The sequence below is a fragment of the Solea solea genome, chromosome 5 (genome assembly GCF_958295425.1).
Source record: "Solea solea chromosome 5, fSolSol10.1, whole genome shotgun sequence".
In the NCBI taxonomy this organism is placed as follows: domain Eukaryota; kingdom Metazoa; phylum Chordata; class Actinopteri; order Pleuronectiformes; family Soleidae; genus Solea; species Solea solea.
The window spans coordinates 20,789,933-20,817,493 of NC_081138.1; the positions used below are offsets into that span (position 1 = coordinate 20,789,933).

Sequence of the window (27,561 nt, forward strand, 5' to 3'; positions counted from 1 at the left end):
CTGTACATAGACAACATCAAGGATCAGCACATCAGTTCTTTCTAATTTGAGTAAAGCCTGTTTAAGAGTGCGAGTATCAGAGTTAAACCACGGTGAGGTCGCTGTACTATCATAAAGGTTATCTATGAGGGCGGGTGTAAAATCACAATAGGTACTATGTATTAATATTATTATCAGACAGGCACCGGCTGTAGCTGTATTTTTTATTTATGTTATTGTTATTCATTATTGTACAATTAAATGTGAGTAAATAATGATCATTGATCGTGAAGGACCAGAACCGGAGACCACGAGTCGCTGGTGAGTGAACAACGCCACTAAAGTGGAGGAACCGGTAGCCAAGAGCTAACGGGGCCGTTAAAGAACTGAGGAATTACTAACGGAGGAGCCAAAGCCAGGAGCTAACGGGACCGTTAAAGGAAGTACCGCAGCCGTTAGTAAGGCTGTGCTGATCAAAACGACACAGAGCTGATAAAGCTGATAAATACTATAAAATGTGATGGGTCCCATCGTTTCATGTTTATGTCTAACTCACCAAAGAGAGTAGAGAAGATTGTGTATTTATTCATGTAAGTGGTTAAGGTTGGTAATTATATTTTAATGCATGCTTAAAATTCATCTATCCTCACATTTGTCCTTTCTGTGACTGCATGAGTGAATGAGTTTGCTTCTTATGTAAATCTCTGCAGTGAATTACACTCCTGTATCAATTTAAAGCAGTTTTTTTTAGACAAATTGACATTCAATACCCTGTTATATTATGTATTAGATTTCAGACAAGACGTAAAAGGAAAAACACTATATTTCCTTCCCTCACTTCATTGGCTCCGGCATGTGTGACATAAACGCCGTTGTTTCAGTACAAAATCAGCCTGGAACCTTTGTTGCACCCCTTTCAATCTCCTTTGAGTCATCCTTTCTATGAGCTGACAGATAAAGCAGAAATAGCATAAAAAAACAATCTTTTCATGATATTGCCCTAAGGAAGGCCTGTAAAAAAAAAACTTGCTTTTGAACATCAACATTTGATCATGATGTGTCATGCAGTGAATACAAGCTTGCAAAGGACAAACGTGTGATTTCAGATTCACTGTGTTGTGCGAAACACACATTTAAAATATCAAAGATCAAAAATAACACGGAACTCACCGAAGTGCATTTAGTCGAAACACTTTGCACAACGCTGGATTGAATCAGACACTATCAACATGTATTGTGACATTAAGGCACGCTCATTACTGTTCAATACAGACTGCATTAGGAGAAATAAAACCGGATCTGAGTTGTATCCGTAGGGCAGCCAAATGTCCTTTGTACTTGTGTGTTTGCACTGCATCGAATAATCAGTGTCTGTGAGGCCATATTTGGACTGCTGCCTCAGTCTGAAAAGGGCACCTAGGGAGTTTGTATGTGAGTAAGACAGGGGAGGGTATGTATGACCATATTGCCATATTAGGGCCAATGTTATGAATATGTACAAACCCCCTTTCAGGCGCCTTGAGTGTGTGGAGAAGTAAGTGATCTTCATGGGTTGTTTGGAGTGTACACAATGGCAATGTTTTTATGACGCCTGTGATGACGTTAATGAATATGTGACACAACGTGCAATACATTCTGTGTGGGCTCTAAAAAAGTTCTTCATTGTTCTCAACAATAAGCCTTGGATGACAAAATAACTTGAAGGCGACATAGACCGGAAGCTCCAATTAACGTGTGTGTGTATCTGCGTCATTACCTCGTTTTTTGAAACCCTAAAGTTTCAGAACAAACAGTTCAGCCACTGCTGAGAAAATAAGGTTTTATTGTTTTCCTGGGCTCTGCGAAGTGGATCAGCACTTCCGTATGTTGATGTTGTCATCAGTATACCTCACCACCGCAGCGCCTCCCGGTGCGGGCACTAGTCCGGGCACATCCGGTTGCGTACATTCAACCGCAGAAGAAGAAGAACTACTCTCGTTGTAGCTGCTGAGATGCAGAGCATCCACCGTGCCAGAGTGGGAGCTGTGTATCTGAGAGCTGGCCTACCAATTACGTCACTTCCAGGTACCTGGCCAATCACAGGACAGTGGGAAAGCTCTCGTTGGCTGGCCAATCTCAACACAGTCTGCGTTCTGGGGGTGTGATTTTGGTCTGAAACAGCTTGGCTGACGAGAGCGTCAGTGAGGAGATATTTTGATCGGCTTGTTTGCAGTGACTGGGAGGTTTTTAACCATGAAAACAAGTTAATATATGTAAGTAGACCTCCATAACTAACATATATGTGTGATACAAGCATTCTATGTCACCTTTAAAGCAAGCAACCCATCCCAGGGTTGTGCCCTGATCCTCTCTACCTATTATTATGTATACAAACAGGTGTGGGAGTTCTCAGGAGAACAGTTGCCGGGTAAAATTACCTGACAATGCCCCTATATCTCTTCTCTCACGGTTCCTTTACTTGCTGACTGTTAAATGTGTGATAATTCATTTGCGATGACTTGGTGATGAACCTAATGCTCGTTTCACACATGGCGAGGATGTGAAAACTGTCGTTAATATTTAGGAACAAGTGTTTGACTCAAAGCTAAAGTTTAATCCCATGTGAAAGCCTATCTCTTATTATGAGAGTGATAATCATTTGTGGAAAGTCTTTTCACTTTCACTTTTTTTGTTTTGCTTGTTCAGTGGTTTGTCTGTTGAGGACATAAAACAGCCCATATTGTTTTTCTGAATCTGCTATTGGTATATTTTGGACCTCTTTGGGTGAATCAGGTGGCTCATTCAGCATAAAAAAAAGAATGTAAATCAACCTGACCCTGTGCTTTCAAGTACAGCATGATGCTGCCAGAGCAGCAATATAATGATCTCTGTTTAAAAACATGCTGATACTCGCAGTCTCTTTCATTCAGTAATTTCTTTCCTGGTTGTTGAACAGAGAGTGCTCATCTTTTTAAAATAATTTAAATAGGACCCAGTCCCTGAAGTATTAGCAGTATTATATATATAAGTAAGTATTAGTTGAAGTTTCCTGCAGGGGCGTCACTAGGTTTTAAGGACAGGGGGGGCTTAGCCCCCAGGAGATGCACAGAATGTGAGCGAACGTTTAATTTCACCAACAGCTAACAAAAACTGAGAAATGGCACGTTTTGGACAGATTTAACAGAGATACTTTACTGTGCAAATGTTTTAGGCCACCATTACATTTTTAACACAGTACAACAACAAACACAGGAAGTACTGTATGTTTACAGCATTAACAACAACAACAAAAAGAAAAAAATCCACATAGTTACAGTGCCGTATTTAACCAATGCTTCTTATTCATTAAGAGCCCACATGTATTAGCCAAAACTGTATGCAAAAAAAGAGCACTGTGTTCTCAGAAAGTACACCATTTTAAAATAACATGGCTACAATTGGCAGCTACTTGGTGGGTGGAAGCATCAAAGAATGTCGTCTGTTTTTAAGGGTGGCAAAGGCATCTATCACTCTATTGTGATTTAGGTGCTGAAGCTCCTCTATTTCAATTGACATGACTGCAAGACTGTGAAGTCTTTTCTGACCCATTGTTTGACGTAGCCAGGAGTGCAGCCAACCCTAACCCAAATATTTTGAAGTCACACAGAATATATTTTGGGCACATATGTGACTAAAATGGTTGTAATTTTAAGCCCTGAAAAAATATAACTTAATTACATAAATTACAGTTATATTAAGGTACTCTTGAAAATATTTGGGCCAGGCTAATTTGGCTTATACATCACTCTCTTGGCTATCTCCACTTTCCAATCATTACTCTTCTAAATAAAAGCTCAAGTTAAATAAGTCTTGTATGGTGCACTTGGACTGAAATGTTTCATATTTCATATTCATATTGAGTTCCATAAAATTCCAGGACTGTCTGCATCACAAATGACTCTATCCTGTGAAATCCTTTAGACTCACCTTTCCAGTAGAGGTTTCTCCCCTCTCACTCTCTCTGCTCCTCTGCCCTGACTCCTACAGGTCAATAGGGGTGGTGGAGTGATTATTATTATCACTACCGTATTATCATTATTATTATTATTATCCACATAATCATACGTGAATGAGCTGTTTCACGGTGTGCATCTGATGCTGGAGCTGATGCTCCAGAAGGAAGTCACCCCAAAGATAATATGAAGAGTGCACACCTAACTCTATAAACAACCAGGACCTTCACATTGCATTTCGGACTAACTAGCTAGCTACTGTAAGTAGCAGAGTTCTTTTGGAGCTGAAATGTAACTTTTGACCGCAAACAATAAAGGTAAGACGTGCACAGAGATATACAGCACGCATCTCATGCTGCCTCCTGTACAGGGGGCTCTCGGCTACAGAGTGTGTAAGCCAGGTTTTTATTTGTCAAACAGGGAGCATTTGGCAATTACGTGGGACTTTCTGCTGTTAGCTGGGGGGCTGCAGCTAACTTATTGTTACTATCAGCAGTGATACTTACTCTCTTGAAAAAATTTCGTATGTCCATTCTTGTTCACGTTCTTCTCCTAATGCTGCTCTAGTCGGCTCTGTGTGCTCCGCTCCCGGTACACACACTGCAGGTACCCAGGTACCGAGTGCAAGCTAGGTTGCAGGGAAAACGTGGACTGGATTTCAGTGATTTGGGCGTGCTCTATATGAACAAGTGGAATGGACTCGATAACGACGCACTGACTCTGACTCTCTACCGCTTCCATAAGGGAAACTAAGATTTATGATCACATTTAAGTTAATAATAACTGGTTATATGATTATTTATCTAAACTCAAATTCTCGCCACATTATATTGAATTTGTCAGCACTTTTTTGTAAAAAAAAAAAAAATAAAATCTTTTTTTTATAAATGAACATAAAATTATTTAGGGGGGCTTAAGAATATTTTAGGGGGGCTTTAGCCCCCCTAAAATAGGCCTAATGACGCCACTGGTTTCCTGTGCACTCTTTTTTTTTTTTTAATCACTGTTAGTGTTTGTGCCAGAGTGGAGACCTGGTGCACACCTGTCACATAGCATGAGCATCACCCACGTTAACAGATTAGTCACATTAAATGTGTGAGATTCTTTTGTCAATAGACGGAGGAAATATCTGTTGATAAGTCTACCAGCAATCACATTAAACTGACACCTGTCAGAGAAGTTTAAGTCTCCAGGCTGAGTCTGAATACACAAAAACAATTTTAGCAGCAGTAATAATTATACTGGCTGGATTGATTTTGACCTTGCTCAGAGGAAAAAACAACAACAACTTATAACCGTCTTATGACCATCAAGATAATCACGCTGCATGGATTTATGTTGATTTTATGGCTGTAGAATTGTCAAATAAATGTTCAATGAGTGAGTGCTTCTGCCCCATTTCTGCTCCTTTTTCCAAGGTAGCTTTCACTTTCGATATCTGGCAGTTATTCAACTGTTTAGGAATTATGGTACTGTGAAGCTGACGCGTTACATACGCGTGGCGTGCTGGTGAGTCTTGTCTGTGATTGGACGGTCATTCCGCGGAAGTCCTGAGGGCTACCGTAATGACAAGTATATGGGCTCAAAGCTCTATTTCTCTGCTTTTCAGTATCCATCCATCCATCTTCTACTGCTTTATTGTCCACATGATGGTCACACGGGATGTGATGCCAATCTCTCACATGGCGAAAGGCGGGGAGAGATCGCTGGTCCATAGTTTTTGAATGTTCTAGATATCAAACGGAGTAATGAGAAATACGCATGCCAAATCCTGTCTGCGACATACACAGTGTGCACGTACATAAATAAATACATGCATTTGATTGAGAAATGTGAGGATTAAACATTGCTCCAATCCTGCAGAAGGCACAATAAGCCCTGGCTCCCTCAGGACTTGAGCCTGTGTGATGTGGTTTTGCACACTGAGTGATATTGATGCATATTGTCAACATCCACCTTTCACATTGTGCAAAGGGCACAGAGCTTTTCTCAGCCTGTGGGTCACAGGAGAAAGTGGGTTGTGCTGTGGCAGCACTAAAAGCACACAACCATAAAACATCTCTATTTGAATTTAGGGCGCAGGGTGTTTCCATGCTGCTCCAATGTCGATCTAGAGCGTCTTTTACAAATAACTGGCATCAAACTCCTACACCTAAGAAAATATTAATATTAGGTAGATAAAAGTTTTGGTGTTTTTTTTGCTTCAACATTTTAAATAAATCATATAGACACGCACCCGAGCAGTGCATTTTAAAACTAGAGGAAGCATTCAGAGAGTGCAAACCTCTGTTAAGACTGGTACTCCACTAAAAGCACGACTTTAAAAACAGTTCAGCTTTCAAATTACTGTTAGTCCAGGCAAACAAACGGGGAACGGGGGGCGGCAGATGTAACAAGGCCACAGTGTCAAACAGCTACAGCTACTCATATGCACATATTTTAGTAACAATAACAGTCTTAATAAGTGGACATACTAACTGAAAAATGTACTATTGATTTTACGCGGCAGAATCGGCTGATTGCGACCCGTTGGAGCTGCCAGTTCTTTGATCACCACAAAGATGTCTGCAAAACAGTCCCTCAGTTTCTTAGATATGTTAGTTAGTTAGTTAGTTTATTTGCTCCCTTCCTGTCTGTAAATATGTATAAATCATACATAAATCATGGTATTTGAGACACAAAACGCAGCCCATTGGTTGACTTCCTTGAAGGACATTAGGCTAGTCCAATGAAAGATGTCTCCCCTAGCCATTTGATTTTTATTTTTTTTGGCCATTTTGTCTTTGTTTAACAAATAACGGTATGAGTAGACTCGGTGTCCAACTTACATGTTATTTTAGCTTGCCATAAAGTTATAGTTTGCAGGTGTTACAACTTACAGTTTAAATTTTAATGTGATCTATTTATGATCTGACAAGTTGTGTAATTTAAATTGTCTCGTTATGCCACTCTGCACTTTTCCATTGTAAAGCACTTTGTGATTGTATCTGTGAAAGGTGCTATAGAAATAAAGTTTATTTACTCACTTACAGTCATTATTATCATGTAATACTAGTGAAACATTGCTTCACCTAAATGGATGATTAATCATTGATAGGTAACAAGTAGGGCTGCAATGATTATTACGTTAATCGATGACTAAATTAATCGTCAACTATTTTGATAATCCATTAATCGGTTTTTAGAATTTTTATTTTTTTTTTAAACAATTAATACAAGTGTTCTGATTTTTCAGCTTCTTAAATGTGATTATGTTCTGGTTTCTTTGCTCCATTTTACAAAAAGAAAATCATTAAAACTGAAAAGACATTTGAGAACATCATGAATTCCAGGTTTGTTAAACACTGATGGACATTTTTTCAACATTTTATGGACAAAAGAATGCTCGATTCATTGAGAAAACAATCGACAGATTAATCAATTCTAAAAAAATAAACAGTATATTTCATTAAACACTGAAAAGACATCTCTAGCAGCCACTTTGACTTTAAGATGGGAAATGTGGCACTGTGGCCATCTCTCCCAAGATGGAAGTCTCTGTGAGTATTGGAAGAGCATATCAATTTTTTAACATGGTTACTCTCTTCCATGTAGGCTACTGCACTTTAATTCATTTTTTGAAACAACCCAATGTGCACATATATCCTCTGGTATGTCATGTGCCTCTGCATATCAATAATCACGGAGGTTCGCCATGGCCAAAAATGCCAGGACCAGCCCTGATGGCAGATATAGAATAGTACAAGACGTACTTTGGGGTTGAGCAGGTGACGTGGTGCACATAGCCTTTAGTTAGCCATGAATTCAGTGGACCATTACTATTTAGTCTAATTATATGCTTTTAGAATTTGACTGTTGTATCAGGGTACTTCCCTGCAGCATGTTTTGTTCTGATGGCATCTGATATGCAAAGATTGAAGGTGACATAGACCGGAAGCTCCAATTAACGCTGCGTTTGTGTGTGTATCTGCGTCATTACCTCGTTTATGAAACCCTAAAGTTTCAGAACAAACAGTTCAGCCACTTCTGAGAAAATAGTGTTGTATTGTTTTCCTGGGCTCTGCGAAGCGGATCGACACTTCCTTAATTTGATGTCGTCATCAGAAATCCTCACCACCGTAGCGCCTCCCGGTGCGGGCACTAGTCCGGGCACATCCGGTTGCGTACATTCAACCGCAGAAGAAGAAGAACTACTCTCGTTGTAGCTGCTGAGATGCAGAGCATCCACCGTGCCAGAGGGGGAGCTGTGTATCTGAGAGCTGGCCTATCTATTACGTCACTTCCAGGTACCTGGCCAATCACAGGACAGTTGTAAAGGCCTCGTTGGCTGGCCAATCACAGCAACTGTTTGGTCTGAAACAGCGCGGCTGACGAGAGCGTCAGTGAGGAGATATTTTGATCGGCTCGTTTGCAGCGATTAGGAGGTTTTTAATCATGAAAACATGTTAATATATGTAAGTAGACCTCCATAACTAACATATATGTGTGATACAAGCATTCGATGTCACCTTTAATATCTTGTGTTGTCTGCCAGAAAGGATACCATCATTGCACCTGCTCTAAACAGGAGTGGATAGGTGGAGCCAATGCTGTTTTGTCTTTTCTTATCAAGTATGTCAAATAATTCCCGTACACTTAGGACCTCCTCTGCTTCGCTCCTCTCCACCCCTTCTGCCCACTTATTCACAATGGGACTGAGATCTGAGCGCTGCTCTGCCCCTCGGCTCTGGAATACACTCCCTCAGGACATCCGGACTTTAACAACACTGTCAACCTTCAAGTCACCTTATATATCAGATTTTATTGTTACTGTTTTGTCTTCTCTTTCATTCTGTATTCTAATTGTTTTATTATTATGTGTTTAAAAATGTTTTTTATTGTTGTCTTTCTGTAATTATTTTTTGTAAAGTGACCTTGAGAGTCCTGAAAGGGGCCTATCAATAAAATGCATTATTATTAAAGTTTAAGGTCACAGCATGAGGACAAATTTTTTTTTTTTGACCTTGACCAGAAATATAAAGCGACCAGTCGACTGGGACTTTACAGCCCAACTCAGCAGTGCCCTGTTCTCTCTGGTCCTGGTACTATCATCAGAACCTGTACGACACAAAACTGAACCTGTACAGTTTTACAACCTAACTAACTACTAACTGACCAGTCTGACTGCTGTTTAACTGCTGTCTAGCTACCACTAACTGTGTGTGTGAAATAAACCTTCAGAAAGACAGTCGAGTTGTTTCCGCCGTACTTGTTCTGCTTGACCCTTCCATAAGGGAGTATTGAGCTGAAAGGATCAGCAAATAAAACTCTGGACAGTTGTAAAAACGCCTTCGGTGCCATACCTGCGGAGTATGGACTGCCATGCGGAGGACGGTGATCGTGAAGTACCAGGACCAGAGAGCCGGGGACACTGGTGAAGCAGCCGTGAACAGCGAGCAAGGAGCTAACGAAGCCGTTGAAGGATTTAAGGAAGTGCCGCAGAGGAAAGGAAGTGCCGCAAAGGAAGTTTAGCTCTTCTGGGCGAAGAGCTAAACCGTCAAGCTACTAACAGTGCTACGGAAGAGCCTCACAGACTGTGACGTTGTGACGTCAACAGCTGGGGGCGAGGATATTTGTGTGCCATTCGTGGACGAGTCACTTGCAAAGAACTGAATCCTTTGAACGAGCCATCGGCAACGAACCACACTTTTTGAAAGAATCAAATCCTTTGAACAATTCCTTTTCCGGAGTGAGACAGGAATTCAAAGAAGTAAAATGGCAGACGACAAGCCAGATCTGGAAAACCTACAGTGGAGGCGATAAAATGCGCAGCGGAGCCTGACAACGCGTATTAACCGCCTTAATGTCAAAGCTGGTCACCTAGGAAAATTGGCGCAAGAGTTGGCAGAATTGGAGAGCGACTATGATATTTTCGTCGATGTCTCAAGAGAGCGTTGAGCAACATCGGGGTGGAAAGTAACCTGACAGCACTGAAGTTGGACAGTGAAACCTTTATTATTTGTCACTCGTATCTGTTATTCATATTGTGTGAACACGTTCATACCCAAGAATGTAGCTTAATGTACCCAGTTGTGGGTGAATGTTACTCTTGAAAGGTAAAATTCGTAGTTGTTGTGGCCCACTTAGATTCAGGAATCAGTAGGCCAAGTGGGAGGTGCAGAACTTTCTAGCGGGCAAAGCTATCATTCTATTTATCTATTTATTGTATAATTGGTATCAAAGCACTTTTGCCTTTAAAGTGCATTATCAAAGCCCTTTTTGTTATATATTAACCTATGTATGTGCCTGAAAGGCATGAGGTTGACATGAAATGGTAAGGGTGTCTTGTTTTTGTTAGAGCTGTCAGCACCTGCACTGCTTAGCTGGTCCTGAGTCCAGTGTGCCAGGTCACCATCACCGCCGCTTTCTCATGTGTGAGGGAGTTCAGGGATGTTTTTGGTAGTGCTGTACGGGCCATGGGGGCAGGGTTCAACTGTCTGTTTATCTCTTCTTCAAAACATTATATACAGTTTGTTTTACTCAGACTGGTGTTTGTCTCCACGTGAACATTTTCAACGTGCACTCAAAATGACTTCCATCTCAGTATGTGAAGGATTGAATTAGTTATGAAATGCTTTCTTAGAACAACAAGCTTTCGATCTCAATCATTGCAATGTATATACCGACACCTTTGCACATTGTTGCCTCACATTTATATAAAAAGAATGTTGTCACGGCTTGTTGCTTTTTGTGCTGTATGATAAAGCTTCCATTGGTCGTGGTTAACGTAAACATTAATATCAAAATGTCATTGCAGCAGTGCAACTTCACCAGCAACTGGTTGCTATGGATAAAGACAATTAGCACTGTTTTGAGTAGAAGTAATCCATGCGCTGTATTTTATATACGGTGCATGGCTGATACTGCAAATGTCATTTTACTGGCTCTGCTCTGTTTAATGACACAAACTGAATTGAAGTGAATTAATTTGCCGCAGGCCTGGGAAAACCTTTTTTTTCCCTTTGTTGACCAGTTAACAATGTTCATCTTCTCTAACACACTGGACTGCTCATGAATGTTGTTAAAAAAAAAAAAAGAAGCTCAGAACATTTTCATAAACAACTGAGTGGGAAGCAGGTGATTGGAAATGGAAATGGTCATGAAAATTGATTTACTTGGCTTTCTTTTCCAAGGCATTGTGTGAGGCATTCAGCTCCTGCCCAGTTCTCTAATTCTTACAGATGTTAAAAAAATAATGAAGGCTCTACACAACACCCTCTTCAAAGTTGTTGTCATGAATCATTCTCACAAGTACGGTTTTAATAATAATTGCCTTTAACATAAAACACTTAATGTTGCCTTAAACGTGTAGTGTTTAACTTGTAAATATAAATAAACGACCACGACACTCAAACTATTGCCAAATGAGTTCACATAATGATGCTTGAGTCCATCAGGTCCATACGGCTCACTCTGAGTTTCTCGTTATAGTGATGTTTTGTTCTCATGTAACCTTTGACATTTCTTCCTCGCTGCAAACAGGAAGCCCTGCATTTTACAGTATGACTGATGGAGGAGGGAAATAATCATATTTCCATCACATTTTTGGCTTCTCGTTAGTAAATGAATGAAATGAGTGTGTGTCTGTTGACAGCAGCCTAGTTGCAATTAGCACAGTTAGCAGGGACAATAAGGCACCAATAGCCCCTTTTCCACCACAGGAACTTTTCTCAATTTTCCAGGATTTAAAAAAAAAAAAACCTTGCATTTCCCCAAACTTTCCCCGAAGGAAAAACCAACTCACGACTCTGGACTTTCCAAATTACCAGGAACTCATTCATAAAAAGAAACAGGTTTCAGGAAACGAACACAATCAATCACGTGAAGCGTTTCAGCTGTACGTTATCAAGAACACTCTTGATTGTGACACGCACACCAAAAGGTTCATGCACAGGATTTTGGAGACTGAAGATATACTCATTATTGGAGCTTAGCAGGTAAAATGTTTGTCCATTCTTGCTGTAAACAAGACATGAGCTGCTCAACAGTCTGTGGTCGCAGTTATGTGATTCTCCTTTTCTTTATGTGCCATACATTTTCAACAGAAGACAGATCTGGACTGCAGGCTGGCCAGTTAAGCACACATGTCTACGTTGACAATGAGGCTTGGCATTATTCTGCTGTAATAGACATGGAGTTTCTGGTAAAAGACATCGTCTTGAAGGCAGCATATGTCTCTCCATATGCTCCCGCAGACGACAGAGCATGTCTCCACTGTCTTTGACTGGCATAATTTATATTCGCTTGCAAGTTGAAACAACAAAATCTTTGATGTTCAATATACATGAAAGTCAAACACAGAATCTGTTCCATCAACACCAACACACGTTATATAATAATAGATTGGGAAATGTTAAAGTCATTTCTTGGCATATACAGCTGTTTTTGAAGTAGAGCACAAAGTGCGGTCTGATCACAATGAGCTGCGGCGATTTGGTTTATGTCTTTTATTCATTCAAATGTTATATTCTCTTTGTCAGCTCTGCCCATGTGTTTACTTGAATGCAGTGGCAAACAAACGTATTGGAAAATTATCCATGACACTTCTGTTCAGATTCGGAAGTTCAGTTTATATGGTGCAGAGTTTCTGAGTTTTCTGTCCAAACTAGATCAGAGCCCGATACAATTAATGTCGGCAACACAACAGAGTTTGTGTTGCTATTACCATGGGAACTACTGTACAGATGCACGATATTGCACTTTTTGCCGATATCCGACATGCCGGTATATCGGGAGTGCTTGTGCCGTTAACCTCACTTGAGCAATACCCTATTCCCTGCACCAATGACCCGTTTAATTCACTAGCAGGAGGGAAACAGTTAACCAAGCTTGATTTAAGCCATGCATATCTACAGATTGTGATGGATGATGAGTCCAAGAAATACCTAACAATAAACACACCGAGGCCTGTTTACCTACAATAGTTTAGTTCTCAGAGTATCATCTGCTCCGTCTGTCTTTTACACATCTTCGACTTCACATCAGGAAGCAGAATATCCAGTGTCGAGCACAGCCTTCGGGACATCAGCATTTCAGCTCACTGAAATGAATCTAATTGTTTATGTACAAATTGCAGTGTAATACTGACTCAGTAGAAAGAAGCAGAGCCATTGTTCTTTTCTGGGATTAAGGAACAAGACGGCGATACCTCAGGTACTGGCTTTGTACCAGCTCAATGACCAAAGTCCCAATAATCCCAGTAAATAAAATCCTCATGAGTGGTGTGGATTTCATACAGTACAATGGATAACAATCCCAGAGTACTTGTTAAAATAAAATAAAATAATTCATCAAAGTAAAATCTACACATAGGGATATAAATGGCAGGCAGCAAACAGAGCCACCTGGTTAGCGCCTGAGTTGGCATGGGAACTGTGTCTGTAGAACTTTCTAGCAGGCAAAACTATCATTCTATTTATCCATTGTTATAATTGGTATCTAAGCACTGTTGCCTTTAAAGTGCATCATCAAAGCTCTTTTATTAACCTTCGTATGTGCCTTTGTATGTGTCGGTTTTACAACCTAACTACCGCTAACTGTGTGTGTGTGAAATAAATCTTCAGAAAGACAGTCGAGTTGTTCCCACCGTACTTGTTCTGGTTGCGCCTTCCACAATGGATTATTGAGCTAAAAGGATCAGTCAGTAAAAACTGGACAGTGTCGCCAAATGTAAATGTAAGGGAGGAGGCTGTTTTTTTCTTTTACATTTGATCAGCATTCTTGCTTACTACCTCACTATATTATGAAACTAGAGAGAATTTCATTCTCATATAATAATAACAACGACACAACCACATGCACATAAAGTATTGTACGTTTGATGTTATTTGAGATAAGGTTGATACATATTAAATTAAGAAACATTGATACATCTTTTTACAATACAGGTGACTGATCATGCAGCCGCTTAAATGTTAGCTTTGCCACTGATTGTGTGAAATAATTGTGCTGTGCGTTTAAGTCTTTGTGGAGGTTTTAAGTATCTTTGCTTCTCTCGAACGATCAACTGGAGTCACTTATAATACATTGAATATTGGAACGTGGAGATTATCTCCATGCATGCTTTAATGTTTGTGTTAGTTACACCTACTAAATTATTATCATTATTATTATTATTTGGGGGGTTTATTAGCCATCACAGCTATTCTTTCTCCAGGGGTTGCAATGACTAAGAGTCAAATGAAATGTTAACAATGTCCATGTCAAAAAAAACCAAAAACATTTGGGTATTTTCATCAAAGTGGGAAGCAATAATGCATATGCACTGACAAATCCATGTCAGTGCATCCATGACTTCTGTACCTAATACCATCCTTACCTCACCATTGGCATTTACTGTACAGTATGAAATTTACACAGAAATCCCTGAAAACAAGTTTTAATCGATTTGCCTTTTTCCCGTCTTGGTTTAACATTTTCTTTCTTTCTCTCTTACTACAGAACATAATATTGGTGTCTGGCTGCAGTATCATGACGGGGAAAAAGTTGAAGGTGGCGGTGGACTCCCTGTGTAGACCGAGGAGGAGGGTGCGCATTTTCCTCTCATTCCTCCTGGTGTTTGCGGCTACATGTCTGGTTCACTTCATCCAAAAGCAGCATTTCTTGAATATTTTCGAAGGACTGGGCACAGGTTTGTCTCTCTTTGCTCTAAAATCTAAAAGTGTTTTTGCTCAGGTATCCATGTACTTTAAAAAAAAAAAAAAAAAAAAGATAAATATAACTGGAAGTATACCGAGGCTATAAGGATTTGCAATACAGAGTGTCTTATATCCTTTTTTCAGCACAACCTAGGCAATCTGATGAAAAAAACATTTTCACCAATTACATAAACAAGTACTAAAAAGTACTAAAAATGTTTAAAGCCTACTTCTCACATCAGCAAACATTTGCAAATTGAGATTCTGGAGGCTTCACAAGAGCTCAGGTTCTTAAAGGTGACATCATGGGTGGTTGCCATTGGCTTAATCCAACGAACAATCCCAAGCACATCCCTTTTCATTCCAGCTCAGTGGCCTTGTGTTCTGAGTTTCCACTGTGTTAGAGAGAAGGTCATTCCTTCAATTTCCTAATGAGTAAAACCTCTGTCCTTGTACAGCAACCCACTGCGCCTCTGTTTGGCACTCAGCATTAAGGAGATTGGGGGTTAAGCGGCCTTGATGGACAAGTGTTTTGAGCATGTAAAACTAAGCTGCTCCGTGTCTCAGAAACAAGAATTCAGCTGCTTGCTTGTGTGCCTCTGTGGCTTGTACTAGATATCCATCTACCTTATATGAGAGCAGCATCAAATCAAACACCTTCATTGTCCTAACTATAGATTGAAAGTCAAGTGCAACAATTTCTGTTTGTGCTGGACGAGCCCCTTCAACTGATTTTATGAACGGCATATTTTGTCTTTTCTATGTTGCGCATTTTGGATGCAAATCTACTTTTGTTAACGGTCCAGCAGGCTCTCTGGAAACAGAGCTCTCATAAGCAGAGTCATAGAAACAGCAATCCACCCAGTATCAGCGCCACAATATGTCAACAGTGCTGGGAATCATTATGAATATCAGAGCAGTGTCACACTCCACAGCAGTAAGTGCCACTTAGTCAGAGTGGAATCCCTCCAACCCTCTAATATTCCTTTGATTGTCAGCTACTTTCATGCACAGCATAAGATAAAAAAAACAAAGGACATTCACAATGACGTGACTACACAGGAGACACGCACATTTTGCATTTGTTAAGAGTTTGGAGGTATTTCCAGTATATCACCAAATGCATCCTTTCCTGTTCATATAACGATGGAGGAACTGACACTATATACTATTATTTAAAGTTTCACTCAGCAGTGCAAATTATTGTAGTTTACTAACCTTAAGAGTAAAAAAAACCTGTTATCAGTGTGCACGAATTATTTGAGCTGAGCATCCCAGATGTTTTTCAGTGACACTACGCTACCTGCAAGATAGATCACTGAACATGTGGGAGAAATCATCCTTATTATCGCTGTAGTCCTGGATTTGTGGGCTGTAAAATAAAACAGCCCCTTGTTCAACCCTTGTCCAAGGTAATCACTAAGTAATCATTAGCTAAGTGGGCCATAATGCATCACAGTACATTACAAACTACAGCCATGCACTTAATGTTAATATGTCAAATCAGATGTATGAGTGTAAACATCGGACGGCGTTTGTTTGTTATTGGACCAAAACTGAACGAATTATGAAAAGGAACATGGACAGCCACATTCCACGACTGAATTCTCTGCATCACAAGCACATCACTATATCAGGGGCATCTATTTCAGTATTAGTAGGAATTGTAGTTTAATTATTCATGTATGAAAGACTGTTGTATACTGAGTGATCAAAGCAGCTACACACTCCTTTCCCCCACTAAAGCACAATGAGCAAGCAGGATGTTGCCTGAAGCCATGGTGTTTCACCCTAGCAGAGGCTCATATCTAATAGAGCAGAGATATAATACATTGTATGTCAGCTTTTATCTGGCTCCCTCTCCTTCGCCACCTCTTTATTTGGCTTTCAGTGTGCTTGAGAGCTTTGTATCCTATGGTTTAGAGGGCCCGCACAATGGTGGCTGAGAAAACTACCGTTTAACTAGCCAACGTTTCCCCCATGATCTCTCCCGAGTAATTGTGAAAGGACAATTGGAGAAACAGCTGGCAGTTTCTATGGGAGGCGAGCTACCTGAAGAGCTAGCAGTTGAGGTGAATTGTCAGCACATATTTATACCTCTGGGCATTTTTGAGATACGTGTGGTGGTGAGAGCAAGCACTCTGGTGAATACAGTGTCGATGTTGTCACCTTACATACCCCCTTCCCCACAGAGGAATCCATAAGTAGAGGAAATGAGGTGAAGTCGTGCCCCCACTTCAGTGTGTTGGTGGAAATTCCTCATTATAGGTGAGCAGGGGCTCAGGTTAAACGATAATAACATGTAATTTGTTAAGTGCCTCTAACAGTAGTAGCCTATATTATCCTGCCTGGCTGGCTGCGGCTGTGGCTGTGTGGGTGGAACTGGGTTTAAATCATTATCATACGCAATCTGCACATGGGGGAAGTTTGCTGTCAAAGCTTTCCGTCAATTTTGTGAAAGGATCTATTTTTATCTCAATCATGATACGAGAGCAGTTTCTGTTGCCCAACCTCATGAATGAAAACTATAAATTCTTTAGCGTGAGAAACGACCAGGACGGCCACATCCCACGACTGAATCCTCTGCCTTATGAGCTCTTGCTCCAGCATAAAGTGCATGTCATATTACTCATTTTGCGTCACAAGCACATCACTATATCAGGGGCATCTATTTCAGTATTTCAGTATTAGTAAGAATGGTTGTTTAATTATTCATGTATGAGAGACTGTTGTTTGTCAGGAGTTCTCTCCTGACAAAAAAACAAACCAAACAAAACTCCAAAGGCAAACAGACTACATCCATCCATCTATCCATTGTCCACCATTTTATCCTCCACATGGGGTCTACAGGTGATTTAGAATGTTCAATTAACCTCTGCATGTATTTGGACACGAGGGAGGAAACCAGAGAACCCGGTGAAACTATAAATTGGTTACAGTTTCACTTGTGGTGCAGAACATAAAATGCAAAATGCACCAGGTCACATAATACCATTAGTGTAATGAGAGGGTGGAATGTACAGGCACCAGACTGTTAGGGATAGGTCTTAACCATGCATGGTTTTTTTGATTATACCATTGCATGACAAAATCTGAAATGAAGAACATTTCACAAATGTGTCTACTGCCCCAATTTTTTGCTGCAATGCATATAATTGAAAGTGCTGTACAGAGTAATAAATACAAGACAGAATAAATAAAAGACATACAAGCTCACGCAAGGCAGTGCTTGCACAACACTGGCAATATATATAGAGTGTTCTAAAGTATTGTTATTAGATATGATTCCTGTTTGTAAGTAATTGTTCTGTTAAAAGAGTTAAAAAAAGAACTCTTTAAAAGTTGTAATTGTTGGAGAGCAAAGAGAAAAATATTGTAAATGAGTGTTATAAAGTATATAATACAACAAGGCCTCTGGCAGAAAAAAACGTTGGTATATGAATGACACAGACACACATTACTCGTACTGAGTGTGATCTTGTGAGAACACGCTGAACATGTCTGGATAATAAAAGCATTATAGTTCTGTAGTTTGATGACCATTGGAATACGACTATAACCTTGCAAAATGTCCATGTGGCTTTAAGGTGACTTTGTTTCTCAGTTGGTATCATCAACGTGTCATAATGCATGTAATCTGTTGGGTTAACAATACACCACACACATTACTAGCTTGTACTGTTTGTTTAACACCACACACATTACTAGCTTGTACAGTAACAGCGAGATCTCCACATATCCCTGTTGAGTCCGTGTCCTGAATCTTTACTATTTTACTATTAGAATCAAGGAGCAAGCAACTCTGTGGACAGAGGCTATGTTATGTTGCAAAGGCCTATTTGCTTGGAGAAATAACATAATGACATATTATCTGCTGTCCTACTGAACTGTATGTAATAACTTAACACACACACACACACATACATATATATATATATATATATATATATATATACATATATACATATATACATATATACATAATATAAAATATATTTAAAAAACCCAGCTTCACAGGTTCTGTATAATTTAGTGTATGCTAAAAAAAGTAAAAAAGTAGGATGAAATGAATCATTAGGTTGGCCACCATTAACCCCATCCACCTTGCCATCTAGCTATCTCTGCCCACATGGAGGCTGCCAGGAAATGGCTGTATTCTTTCAAGCTCAAATATAACATTTGATCCCTCTCTGTCAGAGGTCCAGTAATCCTTTAAGCCTTGTCTGTTGACAAAGTCCAATTAAGCTGTCTCTTAATGTAATTAAACCGTAGTGATGACTGGCTTCAGATTTCAATGCAAATCCAATGGTCAGTGTCAGTCAATTCCAGTGAAGGGATGGAATAGCTGGCACAGCTAACTCCAACAAAAAATGTACACAGCTTCGAGTGCCCTTTGAAAACAAGGCGAGCTCTATCTCTGAAGCACATGCACGGCAACATTCCTTCTTGACCGGAATGTTAAAAAAGTACAAGCTAAACTTTGCCCTCTCGCTCGGTGATGGGATCACATGGCATCTGGTGAGGGACATGGCTGTCAACTATGATAGCAAACACTGTTCTACATTCACTGCTGCCATTTGTTGTTCCCCTCAGGGAGCAGAGGAACGTTACCAGGGGGTTCCTGAAATACCCTGCAAAGTCAGAAAAAGTGAAAGAGAAAACAGACTATTTTCATTCATGGGTATCAGGTACCTGCATTGTTGCTGCTCTGGTCTCCAGACCTGGGCCTTGTCTATTGGATTTAAAATGCAGCTGCTCAGGGGCAAGTGCAAGGTCATGTGATTCTTTTTTTTCCCATTAACATTAATGCCCGGGTTTATGCCATGGGAGCCTTGCAACATAATCCGTTGTCCCTACCATCAGATTACTCTGGTCAGTAGCTTCTATTGTGCATGTCAATCGATAAACAGACTTTTTTTCCCTGTTCCAGCATAAGTCAATGTAAAGACAAACGAGAAGTGAAATCATATTTATAAATATTTAAACTGTTGTGTACACTTAAAAAAGTAATGGTTAAACAAGAAAAAGGTTTCTCTAAAGGGATTCAGTAAAGGTCATTGGTATGGTCATTATAGTATAGTCAGTCAGTCATCATCTACCGCTTTATCCTCTGCCAGAGGGTCGCGGGGGGTGCTGTGCCAATCTCAGCTACATCGGGCGATAGGCGGGGTACACCCTGGACAGTTCGCCAGTCCATCGCAGGGCCACATACAGAGACAGACAAACAACCATTCACTCTCACACTCACTCCTATGGTCAATTTGGAGTGTCCAATTTACCTATCCCCACATTGCATGTTTTTGGACTGTGGGAGGAAGCCGGAGAACCCGGAGAGAACCCACGCACACACGGGGAGAACATGCAAACTCCATGCAGAAAGGCCCTTGTTCCAACCGGGGTTCGAACCCGGGTCTTCCCGCTGCAAGGCGAGACTGCTAACCACTACACCACCGTGTGGCCCCATTATAGTATAGTATAAAACATAAAACAAGCAAATTCAATAGTGGCCGCAGGCTTTTGCACAGTACTGTAGTCCTTGCTGTGAATGCCCTGAGTCATTCTCTGCTCTGTCCAACATCCTGTTTTGAGATTAATTTTGAGATTAATTTTGCTCTCCACTGATAATTGGGATTAGAGTGGCCAACAGAAACTGCTTAATAACAGCAGCAGGACTGACAACTATGGAACCAAACCTGACAACAGACACGGAGAAGTCTTTCAGGGACTTTTAGCCCATAATGTATCCAACAGAGTTACTAATTAATTTGAATTGGCTGAAATAAAACCACATGGCAAGTGATCAAATGTTATTATTGAGTGAAATATGAATAGACCACTATTATTACACAGCTCTACTGCTCACTCTGAGAGTCTGATTCCCTTGTCTCTAATCATACAGTTTCAGGATTTTTGAATTTCGTACTACACCTGCTCAACACAAATCTTAACATGCATTTCTATTTAAATCTTAACCCAGATACCTAAGATGTAATGACACCACTTACAGGTTGTCTGTTAATCCTGTTTAGGCCAATTGTTGCCAAGGAAAATAAAGCTGACGTGTATCTCTCTCTCTTCCTCTCTCTGTCTGTCTCGTTATGTTATGGGAACTTGCTTTTAGTTCTTCCATAAGGAAGACAAGTCCCCATAACGTAATTAATACCCGTAACACACACACACACACGCATGCACGCATGCACACAGAAGTTGGTGGAATTGTCTACTCCTGCAGCCTGACATAAAGGACCATTATGTAGAATCTGTGTCATTACCCTGCGCTTATGTGTTGCATAAGCAGTGTGATTTATGTCTGTTCATGTCAATTGTGATGTTCCAGCCAGAAGACATCAGAAAGGACATCAAGAAAGCCTCGTTGACAGTATCCCTCAAACCTTCCTCTAGTCTTCTTGTAGCAGGCTCACGAGGTGGCGGACTTCATACACAGACAGGAAGAGACATACAAAGAGAGAGTGGGAGGAAAGCGAGAGGTTATATAACTACCGTTCTCACCAAGGAGACATGTGGTTTGAAAAGCAAAGCACTGAAAAAGTGATAATGAATCTAATGTTTCGAGGTCACTTAAGTTATCATGATGTGAGCGGAGGGAGGATTATGCAAGAGGGGCTATTATTACCGCAACACAACTATATTTAATTACTGTGCTCTGTTGTTGCTATTATGGTTCGATAATATTAATTAATTAACATATTTATTGACACATTTTAGCAAGCTCTCTTAAATAGAACATGAATGTCTATGACAAAAGTTTGCAAAAGGACCGTCCTGTGTTCTTTGTGGAACCTTCTCTTGTTCTGGGATGCACTGTGTCCCACCTTGTCTCCACATTATATCAGTACAGTTTTTTATGAGCCTCGTGTTTGCACAGTTAATTTAAGAAGAAGGTTTCCTCTGAGTATGACTTATAATACTGTTCAGGGGCAGTGCCTTTCTCCGCCTCATTGTGGTCATGGATATGATTCAGACAGGGATTTTACATGATTGTTCCCAAAGGACAAGCCCTGCTTTAGGACCTGTGATCCATCCCTGTAGACTGCGTACCCATCATCAAGTCAGACTTGATATCATTGTGCACTGCTGATACCTCTATCAACGTAATCCCTCTACAAAGTGCAGGCACTCTAAGAGGAGATGAGAAGAGTGGCCCATTCACTCTCTATGTCACTGTAGAGGGCAGACGGAGGAAAGTTGGTGGCTTGAGCTGGCGACTTTTAAGCCGTCTCTCAGCCAGAAAAGAACAAAAGATTAAGCCTTTCCTGCTATCCAGAGTGATAACAAGCTGTCACCTCCTAAAATGTAATCTGCTGACTCCGGGAGGAAGTGGTAGTGTCAGTGGAGTAGGCTGCCAGCTGATGCTTATCGCTTGAATGGTGTGCTATTGATGAAGAGAGCCGGGACCCTGCATGACACATACACAAAAGCCACCTCTGTCTGCCACCAACAAAGAGGTCTGCACGAGTGAAGGAATCCATACTGAGACCATTTCTTTTCATATTTATATACGTAAATATCCCTTCACTGGTCTCTCTCTAATGTGTGAGGCCCAAAGAAATGGTGATTGAAATGATAAATGTTATGAATAGCAGCCAATAGACTGGATATAATAAGGCATTGGACCTGACAATGCTGACAAGTGATTGGAGGCTCCCCCTCTGTTTTCTCGTCTCACAAACCCTTCCACTCTTTCTGGGACACGGATTGTTAAATTTAAAAACCATATTGCTACCAACACCAAGTCTAAATGCACACTCCAGTGGGTCAAGAGGTTGGGAAATGCAAGCTGCCGCCAGGCTGCAGCCAGAAAATCAATCTAACCATTATCCAGCCTTTTAACAAGGGCATTGCCATACAGCTACTGTAATTACACTCACCTACTGTGTCTCTTTGTCTCTCATTGTATGCCCTACACCCTCCCCTGCTCTCTGTGCTTCCACCAAGTGTTAAAACACCAACGTCACTTTTAAAGCTGCCAGGTTGCTAATTGAACAAGCAGGGCCATATTGGACCATATTAGCCAAGGCATTTGTTTTATTTATTTATTAGTTTTTTACTGAATTTCAAGGGTGCTGTGTCTCTCATAAGATAAATAATTACATTTTCTGGTCAAACAAAAAGACACTTAGAATATCAATATGGCAGAATGTGGGAATTAGTCACATATTGAGCTATTTGCGTCTGTATACAGTCAGAGCCATGGGATTTTTTCCTTGCGGACATGGAGTTATTGATTCTGAGATGTCCTTCATATGATATAAAATAGATACTTGGATTTTTTTCAGTACAATTAAGGGAGCGATAAATGACTTTGGCTCTGTTGAGTCTGTGTCCAGACTGCTTTGATGGGTTCTGGTGCCCAAAGTACTGATTGATATGGGTTTAAATCCCAAGAGAATAGTAGGGAAGTATGTGATCTAGGAAATTGCTATAAATAAAGAAAAGACTATAAGATCTCATTAAAAATAAATAATTGTGTCTGTCACATCCATACCGCCAGCAACTTGGTGAGTCTGTATGCAATGGGTCAGAATGAAAACCAACTATATGGCTATACATCCAGTAGATGTTGAGATGTTTCACACTGATGGACAGCCAATAAAGGCAAAAACACTTACTGCCCATTTACTTGTCTTGTTTTATTACCGCCAAACTACTGATAGCAACCATTATCTTCAGCTGTAATCCAGAAAGGCTCATCAAAGAGCAACATTGTTATGTAAACTTATGAGCTTGGCTTTTCTGCTTAATGTCTCGTCCAGAATGTGTCCAGAAACCAGTTGGAAATGATCTAAACTGAAGATCCTGATATTTGAATTGTTTATTTGTTTTCATATTCATGGAGTAGACTGGCAGTGCATGACACTTTTATGCTTCCGAGCGGCAAGGCGTTGTCAGTGCTCTATTGTACTGTAGTTTGTGTCTGTGAAAAAGGAGGAGAACACGGGTAACTCTCTTTTCCTCTTTAACAAGCAGAGCCTATGGTTGCCCTTGGCTGTGACATTTCAAATCCCTAGTATTGGACGGATAAATCTGTGTATGCCTGGAAAATGGCAACTTTAAACTGTAAACCAAAGTTTGAAAATGTAATATTGAAATGAATAGGTGATACAGAGGTTATTCCTCCCAGTTTCAAATGTACACTCCCAAACCTCGGTGTTATGGGTTAGCGTTAGTGACTGGATGGCAACATTGCTCCATTGACAGCCTGTGTTTGTGTGTCTACTATAACAGTAGACACAAATGATACCTCTTAATCCTAATTTGGAGAAATAATATGAGTCATTTTAAGCATACTGCATTCGCCATGTTGATATTATTATGGGAAATGGAGAAATACTTAAGGCATTTATTTCCTCAAATTTTCAGATTTTTCTTTCGTTCTTGTTGCTTCACCTATCGCTTGAGCCTTTTAACAAAGCGTTCATGGAAAATTGAAAAGCTTTCAGTCTGCTGCCATGCAGTTTGCAGCCCGATTCTCTGAGTCAGTAGCATTTCTGCTTATTGTGTTTTACTCCATTATACTGAGCCCATAAAGGTGCAGGGTATTAAATTACATCAAGGCAAATTGAGCTGTTCACCACTCCTTTCCAATTTTCTCTGAGGTTGGCATGAAAGAGAATTAGACATAGATCCTCTTATATTTATTTCCTGATTTCACAGTAAGTCATCTCGTACCATAAAATACAGCACTTAGACGCAGCAAAAGCCAAAGGACTTCAATGTTGTCGTTTATTTACAGTTGTTGTATGTATGATTGTATAATGATTTATCTCACCTGCACCTGAGCTGATACACCATGTCTCACTCATCTATCTATCTATCTATCTATCTATCTATCTATCTATCTATCTATCTATCTATCTATCTATCTATCTATCTATTCTTGCCAACATAATTGTGGGTGTTTGTGTGCAAAGAGGATTCCAGCGGATCCATACAAAATGCTAGGGGCACTGCTAAGAAATAAGCTCACTTCAATGGGAGGATTTTCAGAGCCCACTCAGAGGTAGGAGGGAGCCTTTTCAAAGCTGCCCTTTTCCCAAGGCTGTTTACTGCACTGTACTCCGCACAGTGACTGCCGCCACGCAGTGTGTCTCCCTCGGCCTGCGTCCTGCAGAGCCAACAGCGCATTCAAAAACGCAGGGCTCCACCAAAAAAGACCCGTCAAAGTCTGCTGTGACTGTTTGCCTACAACAAATAACAATACAAGTGAAATAACCTACACATAACATAACACTTGTACTGCCCCAGTATGGAATATCTGCCATCTATTTACCTGCTGTTTAAACTGAAACATAACAAGCATGATTATTTTATATATATATATATATATATATATATATATACACACACACACGTGTGAATGTGCAAATGCTTAATTCTGCTTAAACATCAATGTTGGCTTAAGCCTGACAAATATGTCCCCGACGCTGTCTGCCTCATCGTGGCGTGAGTGACCCCTAAATGGCAATCCTATCAATTCAGTGTCAATCCTCCTCGTAGCAGAGGCACAGAGGGAAGTGAGGCAGCATTAATTATGAGTCTTCAAGCTCCAAGGGACAGTTAATCTTTGTCATTTTGCTCCCAGAGACATTTGGATCTGCCACCGTGATTGGACTCAGGTCACAGCTCCTGACCCTTAACTAAGAATAAGAATTCTACTCACGTGTAAGGAGAAACCAATTCTGCTTTTTACCCCCCGCACATTCCTTCCAGGCTGCATTAATTTGTGCAGTAATGTCTCTTGTGAAAGTTTCCACGATTTAGAGGAAACAAGTAAGGGATGACTTGGTGACCCTTTGAACAGATATTTAATCCAAACAGTTTGAGCACCGAAACTTAACTAGGCTGTCTTGCAATAAATCTGTATCTGCATTTTACACTACAATACATTTTTAACTACATTTGGCATTTAATTTTGCCTTAGTTTAAATGAAGAAACAGTTAATGAAAATAGGGCATCACATCATTTATTATTACTATAGTCATAATAATTGCAATATAACTATATATTTAGAACAGCCCAAAATACTACTGCAATACAATTGATGACGGTAAGAAATACAAGCTTTGTTCTTCTTCACATAACCTGTGAAGTTCAGCTGAAGCAGACTCCGGGGGGCATGCATTCATTATATCCATGTTGACTACAGGCTCAGGAAACATCTGCTGCATTAACAGCGTAAACTGCACTGTAGTATGCAGGGTCATGGGCACAGGTGTGGAAAATAAGAGGACATTTCCGACGCCTTTAAGCTGTTAATTCTATAAATGCCTTCACATCGGTTGTATTTAAATGCACACCGTGTTTGTCTTTCATCTGCTCCCAAACTATGTGCTCAGCCTTTTGCCGTGACAACTTGCTGCACCGCCATGATGTTGAATAGCACTCTCTCAAGAGAATATGCCACCCTGGCTGACAGGTAGAGAAAAGAGAGAAACTCTGACTCGAGCTGCTGCTGCAACGATTAATGAGGCTTCTTTTGTCAGTGTCATCTCTGCACATAGTCGAGTGTGGGAGGCTGAAGGAAAGAGACCTGCTGTGCAGTGTCTCTTGGTTTGAGCAGTCCCTCTTATCTCAGATACAAGATGATCTGGTATAGGTGGCAGGTAGATCCAGATGTCATCAGAGTGTGTGTGTGTGTGTGTGTTAGGGTGCATGCCTCTCTGGAACAAAGGGGATGTGTGGCCTTGTTAAGTTCAGAGATATTACCAGCTTCATTTGTGGCATGAGAGCTAATCTCAGGAAAAGTCCAACAACTGCCTCATTTGGACATATAGCATTGAGACTCTCATCTCCATGGTAACCCTGCAGAAGGACTTTGCACGATTGATTGAGGACGATTGATAACATATCTGGACACATGGTCTGATTTGATTCAGGAACAATACTATATTGTGGTTAGATTCAAAACGTGGTGATTTGATTCGACACGATTACATTTGATGCAATACCGTTTTTTGTTTTTCTAATACATGGACAGAAGGGATACTGTGATATCAGAACTACACACCATTGTGTTTTACTACTTAGATACAGACAGAAAGCTTGAGGCCTTATGTATGAACAAACATTTTTGACATTTTAAATATAAAGTCAAGTCACTGTGACACACTCATGCCCAGGTGCCTCACTTTGGCAGTCAAGGGAAATGTGAAAAAACAGAAACCTTAACTCCTTTTAGCCTAACAATGCAATAAATCGACTTTGCAAAGCCACTGACAACAAAATTATCATCACAATTTCACTAATAACATATACTATGTTTCGTGTTTCTGTTCTGTGAAGGTTATCAGTCATCCCTAGTACATTGTATCTTATGGAGTTTAGCTAAAGGCAACTTACTTGCTTTAGTTAGGTTGAATACATTTCACCTCTCATCTCGAGAGCTTTCTTCATTTCTGACTGATTAGTGGGAAAACGGCAGGTATGTATAGCCTCTGGAAGCTGAATACCTGTCGAGAGAGTTGTGTTAAACAGTGCAGATCGTTGAGATATGACCCAGTTTCAGGTTGTTACGACTCCATTAGACACACGAGAATGAGTTTAGGAGAATCCACATACATTTTACGTCGTATCAGCTTTTTTAACCACATGGAACCAGTGTTTTGGGAGCCCGGAGTGATTAACCAGCTCATTTATTTTGCGTGCATCATGCCTCTTGGATGGAGACCACATGTATCTTTGTTCAAAGACAAAGAAGGCCATAAACTCGGTCTCCTAAGATCCCCTATATTTCACTGTTTGGTGTCAAAAACCCTTACAACGCTTAACACCTGCTTTTTTATCAACTTGTTTGTTGACACTTGGAGAAAAGGAACAGCATCGCAGCTTCATCAAATTGATTTACAACATTTAAAGATGGGACATTGGTCCGTTTTTAGCACATTTATATCAATACAGTATAAATACATTAACA

General features: G+C 40.3%; 1 protein-coding gene across 3 annotated transcripts in view; it reads left to right on the forward strand.

Moving 5' to 3' along the window:
- Nucleotides 1–27,561, forward strand: part of LOC131459762 (carbohydrate sulfotransferase 8-like) — a 123,346-nt gene that overhangs the window by 20,853 nt on the left and 74,932 nt on the right. For 2 of the 3 annotated variants that reach the window (XM_058629853.1, XM_058629855.1), the window contains exon 2: nt 14,430–14,619. In XM_058629853.1, coding sequence (XP_058485836.1) covers nt 14,460–14,619 — 160 coding nt within the window. In that variant the 5' untranslated portion in view covers nt 14,430–14,459. Of the gene's footprint in view, nt 1–13,357; nt 13,665–14,429; nt 14,620–27,561 lie in introns of those variants that run through there. The other variant, XM_058629854.1, reaches the window with a different exon arrangement.